We start from the raw sequence: 27370 nt of genomic DNA on the forward strand, positions 1-27370 counted from the left end.
CTCAAAGGAAGGGGCTACAACCCAAACCATCCCATAGATGAGAGCAGGTTCTGCCCATCTAATAAGCAGTGGTGCCCGAGCAAGCGCCTGGCAGAGACTGGGAAGTGTTTTCTCTTCTCTTTGCTGTGCTGCCGCGATCCTTCCAGAGCACAGCGTTTTCCTTCAAGAGGAGAGTGCAAAGCACGTGCCTCCGTGGAGTCCCTCACCAACTGAACAGAGGTGCCGAAGACACGCCTCGCTGCCTTTTGAGCAATCACTCTGGAAATACATTTTTATTTGACTATTAGGTGATACCTGGAGGCTGATTCATTTATAGTGGGCACAGTTTAAGTCACATTAAATTGGCTCTGGTTTAAAAACCATCCTTTATAGAATGGGAAAAAATGAAACTACCGCCAAGTCTGTGAAATTTAAGTACATGATAATATTTTCTACCCACACGCCCGTGTTTTTCCAGTCACAGGCAATTTTAATCAGTAATCTAGGAACCCTCAGCCCCCGCCTCCAGGGCTACCACGGCTATGTCCGCAGGTGGCTGGGCTGAGCCTGTGCCTCCTGGGCATTCAGCTCCCAGGGCGGTCAGGGATTCCCTTACCAGCCAGCTGGGAGACCTGCGTCCCAGCTGGGACCTGGAGTATGGAGGCACCAGCCCTCGAGGGCCCTCGGCCTGGCCTCCCCTCCAGCCCGGAGGGCCCCCGCTTCTCTGCCATGCTTCTGCCCCTGCAGGAGCTGCGCACCTGGGAGGAGGAGCTGACGCGGGCCGCGCTCCAGCAGAAGACGCAGGAGGAGCTGCTGCGGCGCCGTGAGCAGGAGCTGGCCGAGCGGGAGATCGACATCCTGGAGCGGGAGCTCAACATCATCATCCACCAGCTGTGCCAGGAGAAGCCCCGGGTGAAGAAGCGCAAGGGCAAGTTCCGGAAGAGCCGGCTGAAGCTCAAGGACGGGAACCGCATCAGCCTCCCTTCCGGTCAGTGGCCGGGGCCCCACGGGGAGGCGGGGGCCCAGCTCCGAGGCAGGACGCTCTGGGTCTCAGATCCATGCCGGCTCGAAGTGGGCTGGCCATTCGGGGGGAGACTGGCCCACGGCCAAGCTGGCGCACTCCAGGGGAGTTCCTGAGTGTGACTAAGCAGACCCGGAGGAAGGACACATGGGTGGCAGGCAGACCTGATGGGCACGGTCCAGACAGCGAGCAGCCTGGTGGCTCCCGTAGAGGACTCAGGGCTCTGCAGAATAACTCCTCTCAGGGTTTTTTTGAGTCACCAGTTCTCTGGCCGCAGTTGAGTTTAGGATTCACGGGTAGGGATTTGAGTTGCGCACAACCTTTCAGAGGCACTTTGGGTGGAGAGAGGTACATCTGTAGTATGTCCAGCCTTGGGAAAATGCAAATCAGTATGAGACCATGAGTTAGAACCTTCGTGGGTTGTAATGGACTCGTGGAGGGAGGTGGTGCTCAATGTGGGTTTGTTGTGTTCTACGTCTACAAGGTCCTGGGAAGCAAGCTCAGCAGAGGTGGGAGGAAACCGAGGGAAGATAGCATCGCGGGGACACGGTGGAGGATTTTAAGCCCCGGGATGATGGCTTCAGTGCAAGCATGGGAATTCAACCAGTGCAGTCCGGTGGCTGGATTTGTGGGGCATGTCTCCTAGTGTTCTTGTTGCACATTTTCCTGGCCGGCAGCACAGTCTGTGAGCCCCCCTTGAGCGTGTCGTGTGCGGTGGCTGCTGCTGTGAGCTGGGGAAGCTCGGAGGGAAGCAGTAGTTCTCACCTTCAGGGAGATCACGTCTGGTCAGGGGACCCCAGTGCAGACACTCGTCTGTTTATTACACCTCTTGATAGATGAGGACACGGGGACTTAGAAAACCAGGGCTGGAAGGTTTTCCTTCTTTATGCCGTACCACAACCGCCTTTGGATAACACCACAGTTTGGACCATTAGCCCCATGGTGCTCACGTACCTAGGTTCCCACCAAGGCTGAGTCCTTATTACTCTGCTCCGCCTGCCCTTAGTGAGAAGCCTCTGGCTCCCTGCCTTGGTCCCCGAGAAAAGGGGGCCTGTCCTCATCGGTTGTAAGAAACCAAATTTTAAATTAGGTTTCCTAGACTAATCAGCAAGTCTCACGATCTTCAGAAAACGGCTATAAATCTGTGGTTGCTACACCTCACGTGCTATAGATGAGCTTGACTTGGAGAGTGAATTTTCCTTCTAATACGTTCGGCTGGCTGTCCTGCCGTCCTCGGGGAGAAAGCGTTTTCCAGGCGAACAAGTTGCTTCTTAGGAAACCGGGGCCTGTCCCTCCAGCCTGCCGGGAAGTGTCACTTTTCTCGTAGGAACTGGGTAATGGAAAATTCTAACGCGCACACATGTCTGTCTTTCCCCAAGCAGATTTCCAGCACAAGTTCACGGTTCAGGCCTCTCCCACCATGGATAAAAGGAAGAGTCTCGTCAGCAGCCGCTCCAGTCCTCCCGCGAGCCCCACCATCATTCCTCGCCTTCGAGCCATCCAGTGTGAGACTGTTTCCCAAATTAGCTGGGGCCAGAACACACCAGGGGCCTCTGTCCCCTGCTCTGTCCAGCCACCGACTGGCCCAGGCTTGCTCCATCCATAACTTCTGCCACCTCTCCTCCGCAATGTGTATATACGTGCGCATATGTACGCAAACCCGTAGCCCTCCTCCTTGTCTCTCCGTTAGCTCTATACTGCTACCTTCCCTCCTCTTCCTCTTAGAGGCCAGCGGAGGGGTCTGGGGGCATTGATGGGATCTTCCGTGAACTACAGAGCAGTTCGGAAACTGGCGTGTGCTGTAGCTAGCCTGGGACCTGGCCTGGGCTGGTTGGTACCCTGGCCTGGGGACCTTGTATGCTCTCTGCCATATATGGGGCATCATTGTTTTTTGTTGTTGTTCATGCTCCCCAGGGAAGGGTGTTTTCAAAGTGTAGGTCCTAAGGAAGCTTGCCACATGCTTCGTGATAGGTCAAGTCTGGACCAATTATATTCTTAACGATTTTATAATTGTAAATTGTACAATTTTATAAAATTTACAAAACATTTAAAAATTTTTACAATTCTAGTGTTTATGAAAAGAATTTCCACACAGGCGTGTATGTATGAATGGAGTCGTTTCCCTAGCTTAAAGATTTCATTTATAAACAAACAAAAGACAAACTCTGGCGGGCTCCCCTTGAAAAATCCATTCATATCTGTGGATTCCCTTTTTTCATGTGGCCACCGTTGGCTGGAAGCAATGGCGACTTCCATATGCTCGTGTTTTACCTCAGTCCCCTCAGCGACTATTTTTTTGGTGTCTGGAACCATCTGCTCATTTATGATACAAGCCTAGTCTCTGAGGCATTTGGATTTGAACTTCTGCTGTAAGACAGTAATGTCAGGAGAACGTTCCTCCTCTCTTACCTGCTACAATTCTCTAGGCTGTTCTGTCCCCTTCTCCTCCGACTCCTGACTTCCTGCTCCACAGCCTTGACCTCCTCATTGTCTTCCTTTCTTACCAGAATTCTTCTCCGCACCTCTGAGTCTTCCCTCCACCCTTACCTTTTTTTTCCTTCCTGCCTACCTCCTTCCATACCTACCCCGACTCCAGTTCCGCTGGAACAAAACAAGCTCCTTACGCCAGATCTGTTTGGAACTCCGGTTTCCGGCTGGCCTAAGTGCCAGCTTTGCCTTGGACTTGGGAGCACCTGGGAAGTTTCCCGTGTTGGGTGCTTTGAGAGCGCTCGGTGACTGCTGCCTGAGGACTCGAAAGCTCCACTCGGGCACAGAGTTTTTGACTTCTCCCCTGCAACTCCATATGTGTGTGTGTGTGTGTGTGTGTGTGTCTGGTGAGGTAGAGGCTAGATTTGGGGGGACCCTGTCCATCTTTTTTCCAGGTCCCATCCAACTTTTGTTATTCACAGTGACACCGGGTGAAAGCAGCAAAACCTGGGGCCGGAACTCAGTCATCCTGAGAGAGGAAGGGGAGGAGGAGGAGAAGAGGGCCCCCAAGAAGAAAGGACGGACGTGGGGGCCAAGCTCGCTTGGTCAGAAGGAGCTCGCCTCAGGAGATGAAGGGTAAGAACCAGAAGGAGGCGACTCTTTCCACTTAAAGACGGGTGCTCCCTTTTAGAACTGTGACGTGAAATACTTTCTCGCTGTTGTGGGTTTCATTGCTTTCTGAGAAATTACAAGCCTCTGGGTCTTTGCAGTGGTTTTCCACTATCCTCGCTCCCTGGACCTCCCCTAGGAAGGGGCTCAGCACACTTTTTGTGTATGGTAGCAAATATTTTAGGCTTTGCGGGTCCTGTCTTCTCTTTTGCAGCTCCTCCGCTGCTTTGTTGCGGCGCCAGAGCGGGCGCAGACCACGGGCGACACGTACCCGAAGGAGCGCACGCGCCTGTGTTCTTTCAGTAAGACTCGCGAACACAGGCGGTAGACGGGAGTTAGCCCTCCCGTTCGAGTCTGCTGAGCCCTGCCGGCGTCTGGCTCTTCCCCTTCAAACACCCGCGCAGAGCCAAGAGAAGGAAGGGCAGGGCTTACGGGACCCTCTTGACTTGGAGGCTTGTCCTGAAGCAAGGGCGGTCAGAATAACCCAGCGCTGGCAGTCCGTGCGCTCAGATGTAACACCAAGGCCACCAGAAGTATTTTTTTTTTTAAGATTTTATTTATTTATTTGACACAGAGGGAGAGAGCACAAGTAGGCAGAGAGGCAGGCACAGAGAGGGGGAAGCAGGCTCCCCGCAGAGCAGAGAGGCCGATGAGGGGCTCGATCTCAGAGCCCTGGGATCATGACCTGAGCCGAAGGCAGAGGCTTTAACCCACTGAGCCACCCAGGCGCCCCCAGAACTTTTTTTAAAAATTTATTTAAATTCAATTAATTAACAATTTCAGAGGTAGAGTTTACTGATTCATCAGTCTCCTGTAACACCCAGTGCTCATGACATCTCAGGCCCCCAGAACTTCTTTTAAGCCCCACCTCCTAGCCACACTGAGCGTGTGAGCAGCCGCTCTGGGCAAAGCACGAGACCCAGCTTTGCGTCTTGGACGTGCTGGTCTTCCTGAGCGTTATGGGTTAGAGTCTCTCAGGTCCCGGCTCCTCGGAGGCCATGCCTCAGGCCGCAGTCCGCAGCGGCGAGCGCACCTGGTGACCCCAGGCTCGCCCGGTGGCCTCATGTCTTCCCGTCTGTAAAACGGGGCTCCGTCGGCACCCCCCAGTGGAGCTGAGACGAGGATTAAATAAGTTCCTCTTTGGGACGTGCAGGCAGGATTCGCTGGCTCCCGGCGAGCCTGTGTAACGACGGCTGTGCCGTTGCACGCTTCTCGTGCCGTTTCCGTGTCGCCGCTGAAGAATGAGCGTCATGGTTTATGGTTCTTATGCTTTTAAAACCTAGAATCCCGTTTCTTGACTTTTCTGAGTGAGAAGCAGCAGCAACCCCCTTCTCCCTTTGCAGTGACTTTCCTGAGCTTGTGCCTGGCCCTGGCCCTGGCTGCGGTATTCTTTGGACTACTAGACCATCTCAGGTCCAATGTGTTCTCGTGTCAGACCTCAGCTGAAGGCGAAAATGTCAATTCGGTGCATAAAGGATTGACTCTTTGAAGCCAGGCTTTAGAAATCCAAGATGCCTTGGAATAGGGAAAGGGAAGGGAGGGAGGGAGGAAAGTAAGGCAGGCAGGCAGGAAGGAAAATTTAGGTATGTAGGACAAACTGCCTAAGCTGAGAATTCAGTGCCTGAGCCCTCTAGGAATGGTAAATTGTTCTGCTGCGGTAGGTTCTGTAGGGGCAAGAGCTCCTCAGTCTGATTGCGCTTGAGCCCTGGAGTCCAGTAGGGTTGTGGATCTGAGAAACTCAGTCGCCCTGAATCCCTTGATATTTCTGACTTTTGTTTGATTCCTGACAGGATTTCCCAGGTTGGCTGTGGATCCCAGTAGTTTCTATAGTTCTGTTTCATTTTATAGATTTTTTTTTTGTCTTGCTGGTAAATTAACTTTATTTCACATTCCAAAATATTAATTTTGGCATTTCTTCTCCCTTACATAGATTTGTCCTCAAAACTGTTGAAACATTTCAAAATATGAGTTATAATTGATTCTCAATTCCTAGTCAAGAAATCGCGTGTATTCTGTTCATTCTCAAGTCAAATGTCAGAAATTTTTGAGAGCCTCGGTATGACAGTATTTCTAATTTTAGTCCCTATCATCGGAAGAAAATATGTAACAGCAAGAAGCTATATTGAATTCAGTAATGTTAAGTGAATTTGCATCTCCATCCTTTTAAATAGTGTATATCTTATAGGAAACATATACTTGCTCACAGACAGCTTGGGTATGTGGCTTCATGCTGTCTCTGCAGTTAGGCTATGGCGGCTCGGGGACCTTTGCCCCACAGATTGGGAGGTCCTGGGCCTGTGGCAGCTCGAGCACGGCCACCTCGTTAACGTTCCCACATGATGTGGGCTGTGCTGAGCGGACAAAAGGAGGGCAGCTGGCCACGTGACTGGAGTCCAGCCTCGAGGGCGCCCATGTGGGAGAGGCTGAGTTGGATGTACCCACTGTTGCCTACTACTGATTTTCTTTATTCATTGAAGATCCCCTCAGAGACGTGAGAAAGCTAATGGTTTAAGTACCCCATCAGAATCTCCACATTTCCACCTGGGGTGAGTCTCATCTCCACGCTTCCATCAAGTGTGTTCGTAATAGTTCCCGTTCCATTTCCTCGTTCTCACGGCACACCCCGTAGAATCGAACCTCATTATTGCCAAGGCTGTGCTGTTTTCCTTTGAAGCAGTACCCTCGTGCACCCTGGGATCTTCCTGTGTGTCGGTCTGACTCTCCCTTTCTTCCCTCCCCTGACCGCCCCCGGGGTAGGGATTCTCCCGGCACCCTTAGTTATAGGGGGACGGCGCAAGGCTCTTTGTCGTCTTTAGCACTGGCTTTGACTTTGCTAATCTGATTCCCTTGAACCCCGAAGATACTAGAAGATTGTCAGTTAGAAGTCCCAGGCCATGGGTTGAGTAGCATGCTTATCTCTGGCTGCGGATTTTAGTGGAAACCACTGGTGGCTGAATGTGCTTGAATTCATTGGTATTTCTGGTAACACTTGAAACAGATCTGAAATGAGGGGAAACGTTGGTCCTTCTCTCTCCCTCAGGGTGGACTGGGAAGAGTGGGCTTTATTTGAGTAGCTTTTTCTGGTCCTAAAATGAGAGCCACCTCTGATTATCATCCTGGTATTTCCAAGGTAACGATAACCCACAGATTTCCTCAGTTTTCACTCTTTATTGTCTGTTAGAGAAAGACCAGTGCTTCTGGGCCTCTGACTCCCCATCATATGAGGGGGCTGGAGGGGTCCCCCCTCAGGATCCCCCGAGTTACTGGCTTGCAGGTGTGAGCTCCTCACAGGGATCTGAAAGTGAGCTCCTGCCCTTTTCCTCTCCGCTCCCAGCAAACCAGGGGCTCCGGTACAGCATTATGTACTCTGCACATAGGTCTGTCCCAAAGTGCACTGGGTTGGTGCAGCTTTGTTGGCTGGTTTTTGTTTTTAAAAAAAGTGTCTGGCTTTGAAAGTTGCCTGAGCATGCCATACGCTTGGAAGGAGTGGAGAAACGGTCTGAGTGGAGCAGGCTGGCCCGTCCGTGTCTGCCGGCTCCCCTGCCCGGGGCTTGCCTGGCATCGCGGTGTCCCCTGATGTCAGCACTGTGCTGTAGACAGTGTCCCGGAGCGATGGCCTCTTGCAGAAGATGGGCTCGGGCAAGACCGGGCCAGTGCTGGGCAGTCCGCGTTCTTCTGCCCTCTTGCCAGCCTGCCTGCTAGATCTTTCCCCGGCTCCAGGGCAGCATGTGGAGGGGTGGGTTCCGGGCCCTGCTTTTCTCTTCTGAGAGCATGTGTACTTCTGTTTGCGATGTGAGGGGACTCGGGGTTTGTTGCCTGTACACCAAGGCTCGTGGGCTTTGGTGGAATTAATAAGCTCCCAGGGAGAGACATTTGCACAGGCCCGTGGAGGTAAGGGAAGTAACCAGTCCTCACAGTTTCCTCGTTTCCTCCCATCAGCCTCAAGTCCCTGGTAGATGGATACAAACAGTGGTCGTCCAGTGCCCCCAACCTGGGAAAGGGCCCGAGGAGTAGCCCGGCGCTGCCAGGGTTCACCAGCCTTATGGAGATGGGTGAGCATTGCCCTTGTCCTGACCTTCCCTGTTCCCTCAGGGAAATTTTGGTCAAGCTCTGGGACTGTTTGAGGACTCCTGGTGCCCCTTCATGGAGGTCGTCTCCTCTTTCCCCGACTCCCGGGCCCCTCCTCCTTCCCTCTTTGCTCGCTCTACTCCCATTTCGTTGACCCTTCCCCAGTCACAGTCTCTTCCTCCTGCTGCCCTGGGGCCTGCCCGCGGCCTCCCATCCCAGGGAGCCAGGTATCGTCTCCTTAGGGCAGTGCAGAGGGTGAGGCCTTGAATCAGGCATTTCCCTATGCTGGGTCGCTTTCCTTTGTATCTTAATATGGGGAGTCTGCAAGCCAGGCGATGGTGGGGGGGGACACTGTGGTCTTTCTCCAAGGAAGCTTTCCAGTTGCTTGGGATTGCTGACTGGGTAAGGTCTCCTCCAGGCTGTCGCTCAGACAGCAGGTGCTGTTCTCTCTGAAGATTTCCAAGGTCGTAGTGGGTCAGTCCATAGAGTAGATGCACCTGGAGGGCATTCCAGTCCATTGCAGGACACTGGTCTAAGGACAGGTCTCTAGGCCAGCCCAGAAATTCAAGGTCTCTTCCAATTTTAAGGTGCAAAAAAAGGAGGAATGTTTGTGTTCCACCCACTATTCTAGGACACTCACACTCTCCCTCTTGTGTTGAGGGTCCCTATGAAAGGAGTAGCAAAGTGACAGATTTCCTCTTCAGAAAACAGGAAAGGAGGCTCTGGAATGCAGAGGGATTTCCTCGGGTTGGTCACAGTTGAGTGTGGAGGGTCAGTGACCCTGGGAGTCAATGACGGGTTCCTTATCCCGTTTGTGAGACTCTTCAACCTTTGTGTTCTTGACGCTCCGCCAGGAGGCGGGGTTGGAGAGGAGGACAAGAGTCTCTTGCTGCTTCATCTTCATGTCCCGTGTCCCCTCCCTTCCTCTCGTCCACACAGAGGATGAGGACAGCGAAGGCCCCGGAAGCGGGGAGAGTCGTCTACAGCATCCACCCAGCCAGTCCTACCTCTGTATCCCATTCCCTCGTGGAGAGGACGGAGAGGGCCCCTCCAGTGACGGAGTCCACGAGGAGCCCACCCCGGTCAATTCGGCCACCAGTACCCCGCAGCTGACGCCCACCAACAGCCTCAAGCGGGGCGGTGGCCACCGCCGTTGTGAGGTGGCCCTGCTCGGCTGTGGGGCTGTTCTCGCAGCCACGGGCCTGGGGTTCGACCTGCTGGAGGCCGGCAAGTACCAGCTGCTTCCCCCGGAGGAGTCTGAGCCCCCAGCCCGGGAGGAGAAGAAGAGGCGCGAGGGTCTTTTCCAGAGGGCCAGCCGGCCTCGTCGGAGCACCAGCCCCCCCTCCCGGAAGCTCTTCAAGAAGGAGGAGCCCATGCTGCTGCTGGGCGACCCCTCCGCCTCCCTGACGCTGCTGTCGCTCTCGTCCGTCTCCGAGTGCAACTCCACCCGCTCGCTGCTGCGCTCTGACAGCGACGAGATCGTGGTGTACGAGATGCCGGTCAGTCCGGCCGAGGCCCCGCCCCTGAGCCCGTGCACCCGCAACCCCCTGGTCGACGTCCGCGTGGAGCGCTTCAAGCGAGACCCGAACCAGTCCCTGACTCCCACCCACGTCACCCTCACGGCCCCCGCGCAGCCCAGTGGCCACCGGCGGACTCCGTCCGACGGGGCCCTCAAGCCGGCGGCTCTCCTAGCCAGCAGGAGCCCCTCCAGCAATGGGCTGAGCCCCAGCCCTGGCGCAGGTGAGCCCTGCCCTCATCTTCTTTCCTCCTTTCTGCCTCTGTGACCACTCCGCACCCCTGCCAGGGGTGGCAGTATTGGAGTGAATGTCCTTCCTCCTCGGACTCCGCTCACCGGGACATGCTGCCCCCGGCTGGGGAGGTGGCCCGGCCGGCTGCCCTCTCTCTGTCCTGGGCCTCAGTGCAGGGGAGACAGAAAGGTTCTAGGCAGGATCAGACCCGGGGCTCCGGGAGATATTCAGGCCCTGGGTCTTGGAGTGCACCGTGCGGTGCTTTCAGGGTATGGGTGGGGCGGGAGCCTAGCTCTGCTTGTTCCCAGAAGGGGAAACGGAAGTTCCCGGAAGGAATGGCGTGCTGCCCCAAGAGGGGCATCTGGTGCCACGTGGCTGGGCTCCTGCCTGCCATTACTGCGCTGGTGCAGTCGTGCTCACAGGCAAGCTTCCTCCTGGGCGTCCTGCCTGGCATCAGTCATTCCTTACTCATGGCTGACTCCCTGAACGTGGAGAGGGATCCGGGTGAACTGCTGGGCCCGGCGTGTGCCTGCCTCCTCCGTCTGACACCAAGCCACCTGGCCATCCAAATCTCACGTCGTCCCACCAGCAGCCTCCCGCCCCCTGGGGACCTGAATCTGACTCTGAAACCCCCCTCACCCTACAGAAGACGACGAGATGGTGACTGAGATTCGAGTGATACTTGAGTGTAAATGACAGTTATCTTCCCTTCCGCTTGCCCCCTCCCCTCTTTAGATTTTTTTTGCCGTACAGAGGTGTGTCCTCTTTGGGGAGAGACCTTATGACTCATCTGTAGAGTTTGGTTACCTTGATTTGTTCCTGCCTCACGTGTTTATTCACTGATTAAACTGGGAATAAGCAGACCTCTCCTTAAGTCAGGGTCAGCGAAGTTTCTTGGTGAAGGGAGAGAGAGTAAATATGTGAGGCTTTGTGGGTCCCGTGGTGTTTGTTGTAACGACTCAACGCCGCTGCTGTATGGGAGAGCGAGCCGTAGGCGTGGCTCTGTTACACGGAAGCTTTATTTGCCAACCCAGGGTAGTCCGTGGGGCATAGTTCTACCTTAAGCTTTTTCATTACAGATGTCACCTGCTTGTGTCCCGTGATGACTGTTCTAATCAGATACAGTGATCACAGCCTCTGGCTCACTGCTGTATCCCCGGTGCCTCGCAGCACACTGCCCGGCAGGTCACTGGTGCTCATTAACTATGGGTTCCGCGGGTTGGTCCAAGTGGCTAAGGATATGGCCGCTGCGGGGAGGGAGTGGTTGGCGTCTCGCTGGCCCAGGAATGTGGTGGTGTCATCTGATGCTTCTCCCTTTGTCTCTTTGACCAGGAATGTTGAAAACCCCCAGCCCCAGCCGAGACCCAGGTGAATTCCCCCGTCTCCCTGACCCCAATGTGGTCTTTCCCCCAACCCCAAGGCGCTGGAACACACAGCAGGACTCCACCTTGGAGAGACCCAAGACCCTGGAGTTTCTGCCTCGGCCACGTCCTTCTGCCAACCGGCAGCGGCTGGACCCTTGGTGGTTTGTGTCCCCCAGCCACGCCCGTAGCGCCTCCCCAGCCAACAGCTCCAGCACGGAGACGCCCAGCAACCTGGACTCCTGCTTTGCTAGCAGCAGCAGCACTGTGGAGGAACGGCCTGGACTTCCGGCCTTGCTCCCGTTCCAGGCGGGGCCGCTGCCCCCCGCCGAGCGGACGCTTCTGGATCTGGACGCAGAGGGCCAGAGTCAGGACAGCACCGTGCCGCTGTGCAGAGCTGAACTGAACACACACAGGCCTGCCCCTTACGAGATTCAGCAAGAGTTCTGGTCTTAGCGTGAAATAGGCTGGGGGAGGCCGAGGGGGAAGCAGGAGGAGATCGGGGGAGCTGGTTGGCACAGCCCTTTCTCAGAGTTGGACCCCCCTGAAATCCAGCCCTGCTTCTTGCACTGATAATGCACTTTGAAGATGGAAGGGGTGGAAGCAGGGCCACTTCAGAGGGTCCCCTGCCCTGTAAGGCCTTTCTGCCCACATCCACTGGAAGGGGCTGTGGCCATCAGCTCTGGCTGTGTAGGGGAGAGGGGTGCGTGCATGTCCCCCATCCTCCACAGTCTTCCTCGCCTTTCGGGTGGCCCTGCGGGGTCACTCAGCCAAATCTGCCTGCTGCTCCCTCTCCTGAGCCCCCCGGGTAAGCCCAGAGCCTGTCCTGGAGCCCTCGTATTAGCCTGAGTTCCACCTTCCCAGACACCAGTACTGGGTGTTCTGTGATTGATTTTTGCTCCTCTTCCACATCCTTCCCCAACACCCATGAACCCGCATCTCCGCTGGGGTGAGATAGGAGCTTTTCCGGGTCCTCAGCCCTTACGTGCCAGCCGGAGGACCGAGGGCACGGTGCCCCGGCGTGGGGCGCGGGAGTTGCCAGACCTGGCACTGACCTGCCTGGGCTTCCAGGTGCCCCCTCCCTGCATTTATTTGAGCCTTGCAGGGGTGAGGGGACCTGCCTCAATGAGAACTGGGGGGAGGAGGAGGAGGAGTTAGGAAACCCAGAGTCGAGTGGCAGCCAAGAGGGTCACAGAGTCTGTCCTTGTTCCTTTTGGAAACATGCAGATAAGGGCAGAAACCAGCACCGTGGATGGCATCCATCTCCTACCTGGGGTCTGGACATGGCCAGACCAGTTTCTGCCCCAAACATGCTCATCCCAGGGATCATTTCTTGGGAGACTCACTCACTGGTGCCACTTCTGAAGCCAGAGACGAAGTTCCTGCGCTTGTCCATTTTGTTGTCTGACCTTTATGTGTGACGCCCGCCCGTCCCTTGACCTTTCCTCCCATCCTGGGATCAGTGGACTTGGGGTTGTGCGTGTGGTTGGTAGAGACTTTGTGCCGCTCCAGAAGAGTGTATTGGTGGGGGCAGAGTGGGGGCTCCTGGACACTGGGAGCTGGAACTGGGGGGATGTCTTCTCAGCCAGGTGGTCCGTTCCGGGATGCCCTTGAAGGAAAAACGGAGCCTTAGTGGTACCTTCTGCAAACGGACACGGTGAGGCCATGATGTTAGTAAGGTGCTCAGTGAGCCCCTAATGATTGTGCCCCAAGCTTCGAGCCCCGGGCTCCACAGGCTGACCACGGTCCCTTGTCTCCGTACACAGGCGACCCCGATGCTGGGCTCTGGACCCTGTACGGGGTGGGAAGGAGAGCAGAGGCCAACCCCAACTTTTCTGGAGTTTGTTTCCTTGACTTGAATGTTGAGTTGCTTCTAGAGCTTTCTCCTGTGTACCTTCCCTTCTCCGCTTACCCTGAGGTCTCCTGTGTCAAGTGTGAACAGTAGTCTTGTGCGGGATGCACGCATGAACTTGATGGGGAGCAGAGCCTTAGGTCATGCCCCTCTCCCCTGCAGACTCTCCAAACGTTGCTTCACTGTCCTGTCTCACAGAATAGTTCCCTGGAGATGCTGCGGGACAGCCTGCGGGCTCCCTGTGTTTGCTGCCTGGGGGCCGGGACGGGGAGGGGGGAAGCGGGGGAGCAACGAAGCTGGCTCAGGTGATGACTTTGGTCCCTGCTCCGTCTCTCCCTGTAACTGATAAAGTCCCAACCTGGGAATGAAGGAAGGGGTGACCTTAGCTTTCAAATGGCTCCTTGTTTGATGAGCTCAGTGGCACTCATCTCGGGTGGGAGGCGTGCTCGGCTCGGTATGTTGGGCTGCCCTGTGTCATCTCTCCTTTGTGCAGTGAAGACTGCGAGGGACGATTTTTGCCTCCATCCCCCGGGCCCCTTGGCCAGAAGGGGAAAAAATGTGAATCCTCTCCACAGTTCCAGCCCACCAAGTGACTCCCCTTTGTTCTTGATGGGGAGAGGGTGCAGGTGGTCTCTTCCTTGCCCTTCCCCGGGACTCTCCATAGCCGGATTCCTAAGTCACTAATGCATTTACAAACCCTTGGCTCTGCTGAATGGCCCCTCGGCGGGGCGCAGCCTGCAGCAAGATCCAAACCGGCTGGCTCTGGACTGCGCTCTGCACGGTGAGGCAACTGACCGTTCTCTACTTCGCGTTGTTTCTTGCGGTGGCAGCCATCTCTTTCGGGAGTGGTTACGTGATGGTTGCAGTGCCGGCTGAGTGCGGCCCCTGGGCCTTGAGTGAGAGGTGGAACCCGGTTCTTACTCCCCACCCGGAGGGAAGACAAGGGAAGCCTCCGTCCGCTGAGGGTAGAATTGCACGTGCAAGAGGCAGAAGCAGGTTTAGTCTGAAGCAGCTTCGGGGAGCTCGCCCGGAGATAGAGGAATTCTCAGCTTCCTCCAAACCCGGTCTCTTTCGGGCCCCTGCCCGCCACACACTCTCTCTCTCTCTCTCTGTGGGGCGAGGCTCGGTTGAATAAGGATCCTGTGTAGTAGTGGGTTTGAGTTGCTTTCTGTCCGCCTCGGCTCCCCCGCCTCTGTGGCTGCGGTCAGGAGCCGGCCTTGAAGCTGGGGTCGGCCCCGGCCGCGGCATTAGCCAGCATCTCCTGTTCTCTTTCCTTCTCTTTCCTCAGGAACACTTACCCTCTGCTCTTGGCAGGTGCTCACTACCTAGAGCGTGGTGACGGGAAGCAGGTCCTGCTCTCTGCTCCTCCTCCCCAGATCCTGAACGGGATTATCCTCTATTTACCCCCTTGGGGATCCAGGCCACTGCCAGGGGCTGAGTGGATATCCCCATTTTCCCCAAATGCTATTTCTGAGAGGCTCCGGTGGTGGTCTTCACCTCGCATCCTGTGGTCCCCGGGGGCCGGTGGTGGTGATGACGGCAGCTCAAAAGGGTCCACTCGGAGTAGTGCTGACCTTTCCTCCGGGCCTTCGCAAACTTGCATCCTTGTCCTTCTGGTACACTTGCTGGTGCGGAAGAGGAAGTGCTTCAGGAGGAAGACGTTCAAGGGAAGAGAAGTTGTAAAGCTGCTTGGGCCGGCTGCTGAGTTGGGCACCGAGCTCTTGAGCCCTGAGCAAGGTGTCTCTCTCCCACTTTCTGCTTTGCTCTCTGGCCTCAGGCTTGGTCTTTCGCTCCTCTCTCATTCCCTTCCTGTAAAAGCCACTGTTACCCGCTTCCCTGTCAAGGCCTTGAGGACACGTATCCCAGCAGGTCAGCGAAGCCCCCTGCTCCCGGCCGACCATCAGGACGGACTGCTGGCGTCAGCAATGTGGTTCTCACCACTTCTGCCTCTGAGGGACTTGCCTCCTGTTCCTTCCTTTGGTTTCTGGAAGAGTAGTGCTTTGGAGTTGGCTTAGCCTGGGGACCATGGTCAGGCATGTGTTCTGCATTTATGTGGCACCTGGTGTTTGTAAGCGCCCTTTCTACTCCCCCCACTTCCCTTGTCCCGCTGGTCCTCACTGTCACCGTCTTAGGAAGGAGGACCGAGGAGACGGGGAGGCCGGAGGCAGCGTCAGAATGACAGTTTGGGGTCTCAGGTTTTTCAGGAGTCATTCCCGGAGTCTGCTTTGTTCAGAGACTGGAATCGGACCAGTTCCTAGAAGAATCTTTGTGAGAAGGTCCACCGGCCCTTGAGATCATGTCCCGGTGTGAGGCCCTTTAGAAGGCCCCTTTTCCCTCTGGCCACGGTTGCTCAGGGACACGACAAGGCACCCCAAGGGCACTGAGGTGTGGCTTATTGTCCAGTCTCTTGGTCCTCAGTCCTTACGGTGGAGGCCGCCTCCTCCCTCCGTCCCCCTACAAGGGGGAGACAGCGCCCGAGCACTGCTAACTTCCAGCACACGTTTCACAGAAGCGGAGAGCAGCGGACTCTGAGGGCTGGACGGCTGTGAAGGGGATGCTTCCGGGAGCCTTGACCTTTCCTCCCGTGTTTGATTAAGCCTGTGCTTTTGACTCAGGTAGGTGAGGGCCCCCCTTCAGGCCGGTGAGAAACACTCCATTGTTTGAAGGATTTTGGGGAAGAAGCAGATGTTGTCCTTGCTGTAGTGCTAGGCTTTTCTAGAAAGCTCTGCCAGAGTCTGGTGCCCTGGGTCAGAGGTGAGAGTGGCCCACAGCACGCTGTGGTCCCAGGTGACAGGTGTGGCAGGCTAGTGGTGACCTGAGCTGTCTCCATACTAGCTGTGTGAAGTTGCAAATGTTTCTTCCCCTCTCTGGACCTCTGAGCCCAACCACGAACTAAGCGGGATACTACCTTCCCTACCCGAAGCACGAAAAAGCCCTTTAACTTCAAAATGTGTGATCTGGAACCCAAGGTCCAGCAGTGACGAGCCTCCCCTTGCTGGATTGTTTCTCTTTGTGGAGAAAGTGTGTGTGTGTGTGTGTGTGTGTGTGTGTGTGTGTGTGTGTGTGTGTGGTTGTAGGTCAAAACCAGTCGAATCTTGGCAGTTTCCTTTGGTTCAGCATACTGGGCCACCTGCCTCTCCCCTTGGCTTCAGACCTGGGGATGAGTTCTTGTCAAGCTACTTTTATTACTCACAACACAATCCCAAATGCTCCCTTCTTTCAGACGAATCCTTGCTGTCTTAGATCAGAAATTCAGATTAGTGAAAATCCACACCAGAAAGGAAAACCCGCTGCTGCTGCTGGGAGTCCTCAGTCCCTAGCTCCTCCCCGGCCTGGCCCCCCGAGCGCTCGCTGTCGCGGGCACTGGCGTTTGAGGGCGGGATGCAGAGACCGGAGTCCTGGCTGATGAAGCTAAGTCTGGGATTTAAGCTGACCCAGCTCTGGGCGTCTGGTTGGCTGTGCAGGTCTTCTGCGCCTGCTGACTCTTTCCGGTTTGTCCTGGTGAGATACCCGCAGCAACTCCCTCCTTTGTTCATTTCCTGTCTTGGGCCCTGGAAGGGCCCTGGAAGCACCGTGTCCTCCCCAGGCTGCTCGGGGAGCCCTAGGGATAGTCGTTCTGCAGGTTGGGCTCCTTCCTTAACCTAGAGCCAAGAGGACTGGCCTTCCGGATTCTTCCTGCCTGTGGCTCCCTGCATTCCCTGCTTGTAGCCTTGCCCTGGGTCCCTTGGTCACCGCTGCAGTGAGACCAGAGAAAAGCCCTTGTAGTGAGTTACACACCCTTGGCCCCTAGCTGTAGCAAAGAAGGGAGGCAACGAACTTTTCAGCTTTCTCCTCTGAGTTTCCTCACTGTCCACCCTAAACACACACCGACTCGCACACTCACGTGCTTGCACACAGATGTAAACTGAATTTTCTGGAGGATTAAGGAAAGAGGTTGGTGATGGGTTTTACTTGGTTTGCGGAAATGCCTTCTTTGGGGTTTTCCTCCCTGTTCGAGCCTTTGAGTCTAGGTGAAAAAAGTGAAAGTTCCCATTTGTGTGTGTTTTGTTTCTCTGGAATTAGCTATTCGTTTTCATCCCTGGGCTCCCGTGTCTTGTCCACGCGTCCTGACCCTGTGTCCTTGAATTCCCATTTTGCTTTGGGATTTAAGTTATTGTAATTTGTCAACAATATTTAAGACTAGAAAAGCCCAGAAGGAAACTTACCAGGTTCTTTTCTTTGGCTTTTTTTTTTCAAGGTACTGTAAGTTGTTAACTAGGGATGCCAAGCAGGCTTGGTTCAATGGCTAAACCTCTTACCGTATTACAGTGTAATGCTGATTCAGCCTGGTCCCGCCACCAGAGCGCACACAGACTTGAATAAAACTGTTACAACAATGACCTCTGGTTTGCCGTGTACTTTGTAAGCTTATCCTTTCCCCTCTTTTTAATTAAACAGTCTGTCCAAGGAACTGGCTCTTTCTGGGGAATTTCCGTACGTAGGAAAAATAAAAGCTATGTCTATGGTGCAGGAAAGAGGAGGTGGGCGAGGAGGTTCCCTGGTGCCCCTTCTGCACCCCCCACCCCCCACCCCCCGGACTACAGGGGCCCTTCCGGCACGTGGCGCTGAGAACAGCACCGCCCAGATGATTCATTCTCTTCTCACAGCTGACTTCTGCACGGGCCACAGATTTGGGCCTTCAGAGCCCTCTGCAAGCATGTGCCGTCTCCCAGGCATATCACCCTCCGCTCTGATGTTACTGGTGAAGCGGTAAATGGGGCCAAGAGGAAGAACACACACAGAGTTGCACACCTGTAAACGGGGTGTGCGGCTGTGAGGGGAACCTTGGGTTCTTTGCTGTCTTGGTACTCTCAAGAGCACTTGGCCTGCTGTGTGCCCTTGGACAAGCCACTTCACCTCTCTGGGCCTCTTCTGGAGAAAGCTGATCACCAAGCCGCCTTTGTGCTTTCGCTTCCAGGATTACAAACTGGGTGGGGATGAGGGTAAGGGCAGATGGGGGAGGGGCTGCGGCGCACCTGGGGGCTACGGCCCACTTCCTTAGTCCCCTATTTCGCTATTCAGCGGCACGTGGAAGATGGCCTGTGAAACTTCCATACGGAAGCGTCCCGCTTTAATGCTGTGACCTCGTATCTCATGCCTTACGGCTAAGCTCCATCATCTGCAACCCAGGAGGGCTGACCGAGGCGGGGTTCTGCGCTGGATGCTGAGACTGAGAAGAAAGAGGACGTCAAGGGGGGTTTGCCCAGGGCCTACGTCATCTTTGGAAGGCAGATTGAGCAAAGATGAAAAAATGACCGAACTCCTTGCTGCAGAAGATGCCATGAAAGAGACCAGATGCTCTGTGCAAGGCGTGGAACTCACCCCATGTCTCTGGAAAGCAGTTTGGCCATGTGGCATTAATTCCATCAGAGGGGCCGAGAAATTGCATTTAGTAATTAACACTAGCTACAGTGTGCCGATGTGTGTTGAGACTTGGCCTGTGTTATCTTATTCACAACATCTCAGCATCTTTAAGAGCAGACCCCGTTTTATCTCCATTATACATCGAGACAAATGAGGATCAGAGTCAAGTAACACACTCAAGGCCACCCAGCTATCAAAGAGGGGAGCTGGGATTGTTTCCGAGTCTAGCGTCCCTGCTTGTATCACTTTGTGGGGCGCCTGAGTGGCTCAGGTGGTTAAGCGGCTGACTCTTGATTTTGGCTCAGGTCACGATCTCAGCCCCCATCGGCTCCCTGCTCAGCGGGGAATCTGCTTATCTCCCTCTCCTCTGCTCCTCCCCCTCTCTCTTAAATAAATCTTTAAAAAAAAAAAAAACTATTCCTTACTTTTGGAATTTTTAGAATTTTTTCTTATGATGAATATATGTTATTTCTACGTGCAGTGAAAGAATGGTGAATTCCGAAGCTTGGGGTATATTCCCAGATACCAGGTTCTCCTGCAGGTGTTCCAGAAGTCCAGGCCACTCGCTTCAGGGCTGCTGCCTGACCTGAGCGATAGAGCAAGGTGACTGCAGACGACCAGGACCAGGACCAGGACAAGCTTCCAGGTCCTAATGGAATCTCTCCTGACCCCTCTTCTCATTTCTTCCTCCCAATTGAGCAATGATGCTGAAGCGGTGAGTCACCTGCAAATTGCAAGCAGAACCTAGTGAGGACACATGAACGGAGAAAGTTCTGGAAGAAATAGCACGGAAGTCTCCTAGAAGGCACAGCTGGTTAGGAATGCCAGGTCCTGGGCCGACACACAGTGTGCTCTTACACGTGCAACACACGGACACAACCCTCGGTGCCGGGAGTTGGGCGGGGGTTGGGTACAACCACACCCTGTTGACTGGACTGTGGAATGTGCTTCATTCAAGGCCGGGACCCTGTGCTAATCCCCTCCCAGATCCTTGCAGTCCCCACCCAGTCTAGTCCGACCAGCTCTGGCTGGGAAACGTGTTTTGGCCTAGGTGGGTGGAGTTGGGGGTTGTCTGCCGCTCAGCCTCGCTCCTCCCCTCTGACACTGGTCACACGGTGGCCTCCCAATCGGGAGAGCCTGTCGCACAGTCTCAAAGGGAGATACTGGAGGGTCCTTTGTGGCCAAGGGGAAAGGGGAGGGTTGGGACAGATCAGCCCAAGGAAATGTGCTCAGGGAACACAGGTCTGGTCACGTTACACCCCAATATCTGTAGGAAGAGACCCGCCTTCTTTAGCACAGCCTCGAGGGCGCTGGACGGTCTGGTCCCAGCCTACCTTCCCAAGCTCCCAGCACGATTTCCCTGCCCCCAGCTTCGCCTCATCTAAGACTGTACCCTTCTGTGTTTGCCTTAGATTTGATCTTCCACCTGAGGCCTCCTGCTAGAGGGACCATTATCTTCTTTCTGAGCAGAGGCTCTGCTACTTTCCCAGGTGTCTAAGCGGACTGTAGCCTGATTAAGTAGTTGGCAAAATAAGGGCTTGAATTTGGGGTGGGAGGATGCCAGGGATCATGAGGCCAGAGAAGGAGGGAAAGAGAAGAAAGGAAGAGAGACGGGACCCTGCCTTCTGGAAGGCCACGCATTCCCTGGAGAGACGGAAGATGCCGGGCCACTCTGGTGCAGTTCTGGGGGCCACGGTCAGCGAGCAGCGGTCAGTTAAAGAGACACCGACTCCCATCTTGTTCTGTGCTTTACCCAACCTGAAAAGAGAAGAGTCATCCTTCTGACACATAATGACAGAGGGCCTACTCAGGCCTGCGATCCAGTTCCGTTCGGGCCCAGGCAGGTCAAGGAGGGACGCGTTCTTGAGATGATGGGGATGTGGTAGGGGTCAGCGGTGGACTGAGAGACCCGCCCCGCCTGAGGGCAACCACTTAAAAAAAGAGCGCATGAACACACCCCCTCTGTGCTTTAAACTTCTTGAGAGTCAAAGAACAAGACAGAAAGGAGCTGTTGCTTTTTTAGGAATTCACAGTGCAGTGGGGAAAATCACAAGAAGGGCACGGGGCGGGGGGGGGGGGGTACTCCGGGGTGGGGGATGGGGGCGAGGGGGGAAGCCATGTCTAAGCTGAGGCCTGAAAGGGGAGTAAGACCGACAGAGTCCCTGGGTGGTGATGGCAGCTGGGATCCCAAGGATTATTCGAGCAGCCCTTGTTTTTTGTTTTTTAATTACAATTCAATTAGCCAAAATACAGTACATCATCAGTTTTTGATGTGGCGTTCAATGATTCATTCGTGGCGTATAACACCCAGTGCTCATCACCACACGTGCCCTCCTCAATACCCACCACCCGGCTCTCCCATGCCCCCACCCCTCTCCCTTCTGTAACCCTGTTTGTTTCCCAGAGTCGAGAGGCCCTCATGGTTTGTCTCCCTCTCTGATTTCTCCCCATTCAGTTTTCCCTCCCTTGCCCTGCGGTCCCCCATGCTATTCCTTATGTTCCGCATATGAGTGAAACTGTATGACATTTGTGTCTCTCTGCTTGACTTATTTCACTCAGCATAATCCCATCCAGTCCCATCCATGTTGATGCAAAACCTGAGGATTCATCCTTTCTAATGGCTGAGTAATAGTCCGTTGTATATATGGACCATATCTTCTTTTTTTTTTTTAAGATTTTATTTATTTATTTGACAGACAGAGATCACAAGTAGGCAGAGAGGCAGACAGAGAGGAGGAAGCAGGCTCCCTGCTGAGCAGAGAGCCCGATAAGGGACTCGATCCCAGGACCTGGAGATCATGACCTGAGCCAAAGGCAGAGGCTTTAATCCACTGAGCCACCCAGGCGCCCCTGGACCACGTCTTCTTTATCCATTCGTCTGTTGAAGGGCATCTCGGATCTTTCCACAGTTTGGCTATTGTGGACATTGCTGCAATGAACATCAATGTGCAGGTGCCCCTTCTTTTCACTACAGCTGTATCTTTGGGGTAAATACCCAGTAACGCAATTGCTGGGTCGTAGGGCAGCTCTGTTTTTGACTTCTTGAGCAACCTCCATACTATTTTGCGGAGTGACAGCGCCAGCTTGCGTTCCCACCAACAGTGCAAGAGGGTTTCCCTTTCTCCGCATCCTCGCCAGCATGTGTTGTTCCCCGTCTGGTTCATGGAGCAGTCCCTGCGAAGGGGGCTTTCCATCGTCTGCCAGACCACATTCCTCCCCTCACAGGGCATTCTGTTCTTGTAGCCTTTTCTTTATCGTAAGTGTTGGGCTTAGGTGATCACCAGGCGAGAAGCGGCACAGGTAAGTTTTAGCCCAGGTGGGAGGAGGACTGGGTCCTTCCAGCTGGGCTCCCCCGTGCTATCTAGTCTGCGCTGGAGTGAGGGGGACGGTGTGTCTCGGAAGAGACTTTCTGTGGAGAATCGGGAAAGGGTGCGGGCAGTGGAGAATAGCATATGGGGTGAAGGGTTTGGGGCACAGGGGGTCTTTTCTTGACCCCATCTCCCATTAAATGATATTAAAGCCATGGGATAACAGTCCCTCCTTCCTTCCTCTGGCAGCTCATGTGGGGAGGTAGAGCATTGATCTTCAAAGCGTGGTCCATAGACCCCTGGGGATCTTCAAGGTCAAACCCATTTTCCCAATGATATTAAACTGTTATTTACCCTTTCGCTGTGTTTATGTTGGCACCAGGGGCGCAAAACAGCAGTGCGTGAACTCCCGGAACCTGCTCCTATCACAGGCGGGGACACCAACCTAGACAGTCCCCCGCACGCACGCACAAGAACGGAAATGCCAGTTTCACTGAACAATGTTCTTCATAAAACAGGAAACATTAATTATTTTGCGTCTTGATTCAGGAGTCCATCTTTTTAACACCAAACGGGGGGAAATGTAAAGTTCATAGAAAGCTCTTCTGCGGCAGACGGAAATCCCAGGGTTGTCTTGAGGGAAAGCACGGGTAGGGCTGGATTGTCTGCTGAATGAGCTGCTGTTTTTTCATAGAATGCTGTTTTTACTCGAAAAGACTGATTGTCAAGCAATCTAAAGTTATTTGGGCTTGACTGCTTGGCAGATATTTTCCCGAAAATGAAGGAAGTGGGATTGTTCAGAGAAAACAGGAGATGTTATTTTTCCCAACGACAAAATTCAAGCTTTCAAGTGAAAATTATGATTTTAGGAAACTTGAGTCTGTCATGAGCTTGACAGCTTCCCCACACTTAAAGAAATTTTTTAATGAGATCAGTAGCGATATTAATGAATGTAGGGGTTTGTTTGTTTGTTTGATATTCTATAATGAAATGTGTCAACATTTGGAAGTTCTCCACAACTCATAAACTGATAGTCTCCATATGACAATGACGTTATAAAATCATGCATCAAAAATCTATTCAAAATCCAAGATAGACCAATGGGATTTATTTGTTTTTTGAGATCGCATTTATTTACTTGACAGAGTGAAGAGAGAGAGAGAGAGCACAAGCGGGGGAAAGAGCAGAAGGATAGGAAGAAGCAGGCTCCCCACAGAGCAGGGAGTCCATCGATCCCAGGACCCTGGGATCATGACCAGAGCTGAAGGCAAAGGCTTAGCCAACTAAGCCACCCAAGTGCCCCTAGACCAATGGATTTTCATATAGCATCTTACAAAAGTTTATGGATATGATTTCAGATTTCACAATCCAACTAACCTTTAAAAAACCATAACTTGTTGAGTGTTGGTATAGTAGCAAAAAAGAATGACCACAATTATCTGAAAAAGCTATTAAAACACTCCTTCTTTTTCCAACTACATATCTGTCTGAGGCCAGATTTTCTTCATATGTTTCAACCAAAACAAGATATTGCAACAGATTGAATGCAAAAGCAGAGAGCGAGTTTGGCTGTCTTTTATTAAGCCAGACATTAAAGAGATGTGCAAAAATGTGAGTATCAACACTCTGTTCATAGAATATTTTTGTTTGGGAAAATATGGTTATTTTTCATTAAAATATGTTATTTATGTGAAACATTTAATAAGATAATTATTTTCATCTTAAGATGAATCAACAAATTAAAACTTTTTTCTTGGTTTTACTTTCAAATAAGATAAATATTGTAGGTGTAATGCACTTACGTAGGCAGACCCTCTTTGGGGTCTGAAAGTACAAGAGGGCTTGAATGCCCACCAGATGGCGCTAACGAGACAAAGGAGAATGTTGGGGGCAAAGGGAAAGGGAGAGGGAGAGAGGGAAGAAGGGAGAAAAAGAGGGAGGGAAGGAGAGAATTAAAGTGGGATCTGTAGTAGTGAGTTTCATAGTATGAGATTTCCCAATAACACTGATATTTGTAGACCATAGGAAAACGGCCCAGGACTTAATCAGTGGGTTTTCACAATCTAAATTAGATAGGCAGATTTGTGCCAAACCATGAGTTAGAATTTTTTTTTTTCGTCCCCTTACAAAAGCCAAGCACATTCCTTGGAGAAGCTTCCTGCAACCCCGGGAAACTAAGCAGATTATAGTGAAAGAGCTCAGTCTTTTCCATTTTGTGTTGCTAATAAGATAACATTAATCTCGGGCTTTAAGAGTGAAGTTTAGGCAGATTCCTTCCAGCAAGGAGCGCTGTGTGGAGGGAGCCTCGCAGCCTGCCCCGTCTTCCCATAGTCCCTGGAAGCCCTGAGTGGAGGAGGTAGTTGGGGTAAGGGCAGACAGAAGGTCACCCCGAGGGACTTCAGTGGCCTCTGGTGACAAAATAGTACAGACGTCCGGGCTTTGTGTCAGGAACTATAAATGGGCATTGGGAAAACTTGAAGCCAAATTTATTTTCCTCTCAAGGGCAGTGTGAGATAGCTGACAAAGGACAGAAGCCTCTTCCAGAGTTGAAGTCTTTACTGGCAGCGCTCTTTTAAGGGTCACCAACAAGAGGAGTAGAGCCTAAACGCGGGGGGGGCTGGCGTTCTGAATGGGTGTGTCAGCTGCTGGAGAAGTGGGTGTGCTGTGGTATCAACTCTCCTTCCCCACTAGGCTGGGGGTTTACATGTATCTTCTGACATTCATTCATTCATTCACTGACTCATTTCTACACTGCTTGGAACCTGCTCCCTCTGGGTGCTAGGCACCATGCCAGGTGCAGGGTCTACAGGGGAGGCTGAAACAGACATGGTTCATACCCTCAGGAGGATTTGTTTGAAAAAAATGAGTCACAACTGAAGGAATCTTGACAGCCTCATGCCACCACCACAGACTTCTTAAAATGTTTCCAAGTCCACTCAGCTTGTTCTCTAGGAAAACGAATTAGTGCAGTCCGCCAAGCTGGGCGGTCCATTGTCCTTGTGAAGATGGAGGTGGGCATTATACTGCTCAGAAGGAGTGGGTGGGGTGCTATTTTTTTTAAAGATTTTATTTATTTATTTAGAGAGGGGACACGTGAGAAGGGGAGGGGCAGACGGAGAGGGAGACAGAGGATTTCAAGCTGATTCCCAGCTGAGCTTGGAGCCCGACGCGGGACTTGAACTCATGACCCTGAGATCATGACCTGAGCTGAAACCAAGAGTCAGCCACTTCACCAACTGGGCCACCCAGGCACTCCAGTGGGGTACTATTTAAACTTGATTTCCCTTTCTCCTTCGTGCCTTCCTTTCCTTCCTGCCCTTCTTGCCACAAACATTTATAGAGCACCTGCCACGTGATCAGTGCTGAGGCAACAAAACTGAGCAGGTCATGCTCCGTCTCCAACCTGGTGGAGTACATGACGAGTGTGTAAACAAGAATATATTTACAGATTGTAGTTAGCGATGTGAAGGACGGGGGATGGGAATCACCTTAGACAGAGATGGTCAGGGAAGGCCTCTCTCAAGAAGTGAATTTAAGTCAAGGTTTCTCACCCTTGGCATTACTGACATTTGGGGCCAGACAGCTCCTTGCTGCAGTGACCATCCTACACGTTGTAGAAAGTCTAGCAGGCATGCCTGACCTCTGCACACTGGATGTCCGTTGCACCTCCCACCCCCATTTATGACAACCAGGAAGTCTCTGGGCATGGTCAAAAGTCCCTTGCGGGCCAAAATTACTTCCCATTGCTTGAAGCTGAGACCTGAAAGGTGAGGAACCCATCACAAGGGGCCGCCCTGGGGGACTTTCAGACCATAGGAAAGAGTTTGGATTTTATACTAAGTGGAAAGAAACCAAGGCCTTCAATCATGGGTGACATAATCTACTTTGAATTTCGAAAAGATCATTCAGGCTGTGGAGTGGAGGATGGATTGCCTGGAGGAGGAGAAAGGTCACGACTGTCAAAGGAGCCTGGAGGGCTTGTCCGCCTGACACCCAGGAAGAGAGGGTTGTCTGGACTGGGGTGATGACCTTGAAGTTGAGAAGGGAGACAAACATTCACCATCTTTGAGGTGCAACACCTCCCCGGCCTCCCTTCCCACACTGTCCATTTTGACCTTGCTGTTACCGTAGCAGATGGAGGCTTCAGAGGAATCCCGGTTTTCCGCTCCCCAGGCCAGTGCCGGAGGAGTGTGGCTTGTGCTCCTTATTAGGGATGGATAGAAGTGAAATGGCCAGGGCTCTCTGGGAGGAAAGAGCGTTGGTGCTTTTTGTGTGAGGTGACCGTGTTCCTGGGTGTCTTGGGTGGGTGCCCTGATCTCAAATATCCCATCCTACCTTCTTTATTAAGTTCATGGATTTATTGAAACTTTTGTTCTGATTTGGGGTTCTGAAGATAGAGACGTTGTTTGGAAGTGGACTTCTTCTCCCCCTTCTGGTGTCTGACTTTGACTACACAAAGCCCTTTCTGGAAAGAATAGAATCCACCCTGCTTCCCCTTCCCCCTCCGCTCCCAATCAGACCAGCCAGTCATGTAGGGAGCCTGAGATGGGGCCCAGCAAGGCAGGGGGTGTGTGTGTGTGTGAGGGAGAGAGAGAGAGAGAGAGAGAGAGAGAGAATGAATGAGAATGGGTTTAGAAATCATTTCCAGGTTCCGGGCACCTGGGTGGCTCAGTGGGTTAAAGCCTCTGCCTTCAGCTCAGGTCATGATCTCAGGGTCCTGGGATCGAGCCCCACATCGGGCTCTCTGCTCAGTGGGGCGCCTGCTTCCTCCTCTCTCTCTGCCTGCCTCTCTGCTTACTCGTGATCTGTCAAATAAATAAATCTTAAAAAAAGAAGGAAAAGAAAAGAAATCATTTCCAGGTTCAAATCCCATCTTCCAGCACCATGATGTACAGCGTTTCTCTTCCTTCTCTTCTCTGGACTCCTCTGCTTCTGAGCACTACCCGGTGTGTCCCTCTAATACTTGGTGCCTGCCTCAGGGCCTTTGCATTTGCGCTTCCCTTGCCCTGGAATTCTTCTCCCAGAGACCCATATGCCTATACCCTGCCTTCTTCAAACCTTTGGTCAGTGTCGGGTGGAGGACTTCCACGGCCAATCCCTAATACCGCAGCCCTCCATGCCCTTACCCCGTCTCCTTCTTCGCTTTTATCCTCCATAGCACCTATGACCCCCGAGCATAGTGTGCACTTTTGTTTATTGTCTGTCTTCCCCCAGCTACAACAGAAGCCCCACGAGGGCGGGGATTTTCGTCAGCTTTGCTCACTGGGATACGCCCAGCATCTAGAACAGTGTCTGGTCCTTGGCAGGAGCTTAATGACTTTGCGTGAATACAGAAACCTGAGCAAGTTACTTACCGCTCCGAGCCTGCGTTAAATAAGACGACTGCTGTCGACAAAAATAACAGCCAAGCTAGCTTGTATCTTACTCAGTGCTGGAGCTCAAATGTTCCAGGTGCTTTACTATTACACATGGATTGTTTTATCTAATCCTCTCCCCGGCCCTGTGAGGTATTCTGTTTGTCTGCCTTTCACCGA

General features: G+C 53.1%; 1 protein-coding gene across 1 annotated transcript in view; it reads left to right on the plus strand.

Annotated features, from left to right (window-relative positions):
- MAP3K9 (mitogen-activated protein kinase kinase kinase 9) overlaps nt 1–17484 on the plus strand; it is a 73759-nt gene extending 56275 nt beyond the window's left edge. Inside the window, exons 6-12 of the mRNA XM_046008529.1 lie at nt 727–967; nt 2383–2505; nt 3910–4063; nt 6574–6642; nt 8036–8148; nt 9104–9904; nt 11245–17484. Of these exons, the coding sequence (XP_045864485.1) occupies nt 727–967; nt 2383–2505; nt 3910–4063; nt 6574–6642; nt 8036–8148; nt 9104–9904; nt 11245–11729 (1986 nt within the window). The 3' untranslated portion in view covers nt 11730–17484. The remainder of the gene's footprint in view (nt 1–726; nt 968–2382; nt 2506–3909; nt 4064–6573; nt 6643–8035; nt 8149–9103; nt 9905–11244) is intronic.
- The last annotated feature ends 9886 nt before the right edge of the window (nt 17485–27370 follow it).

Source organism: Meles meles, chromosome 6 (genome assembly GCF_922984935.1).
Source record: "Meles meles chromosome 6, mMelMel3.1 paternal haplotype, whole genome shotgun sequence".
Taxonomy (NCBI): Eukaryota; Metazoa; Chordata; class Mammalia; order Carnivora; family Mustelidae; genus Meles; species Meles meles.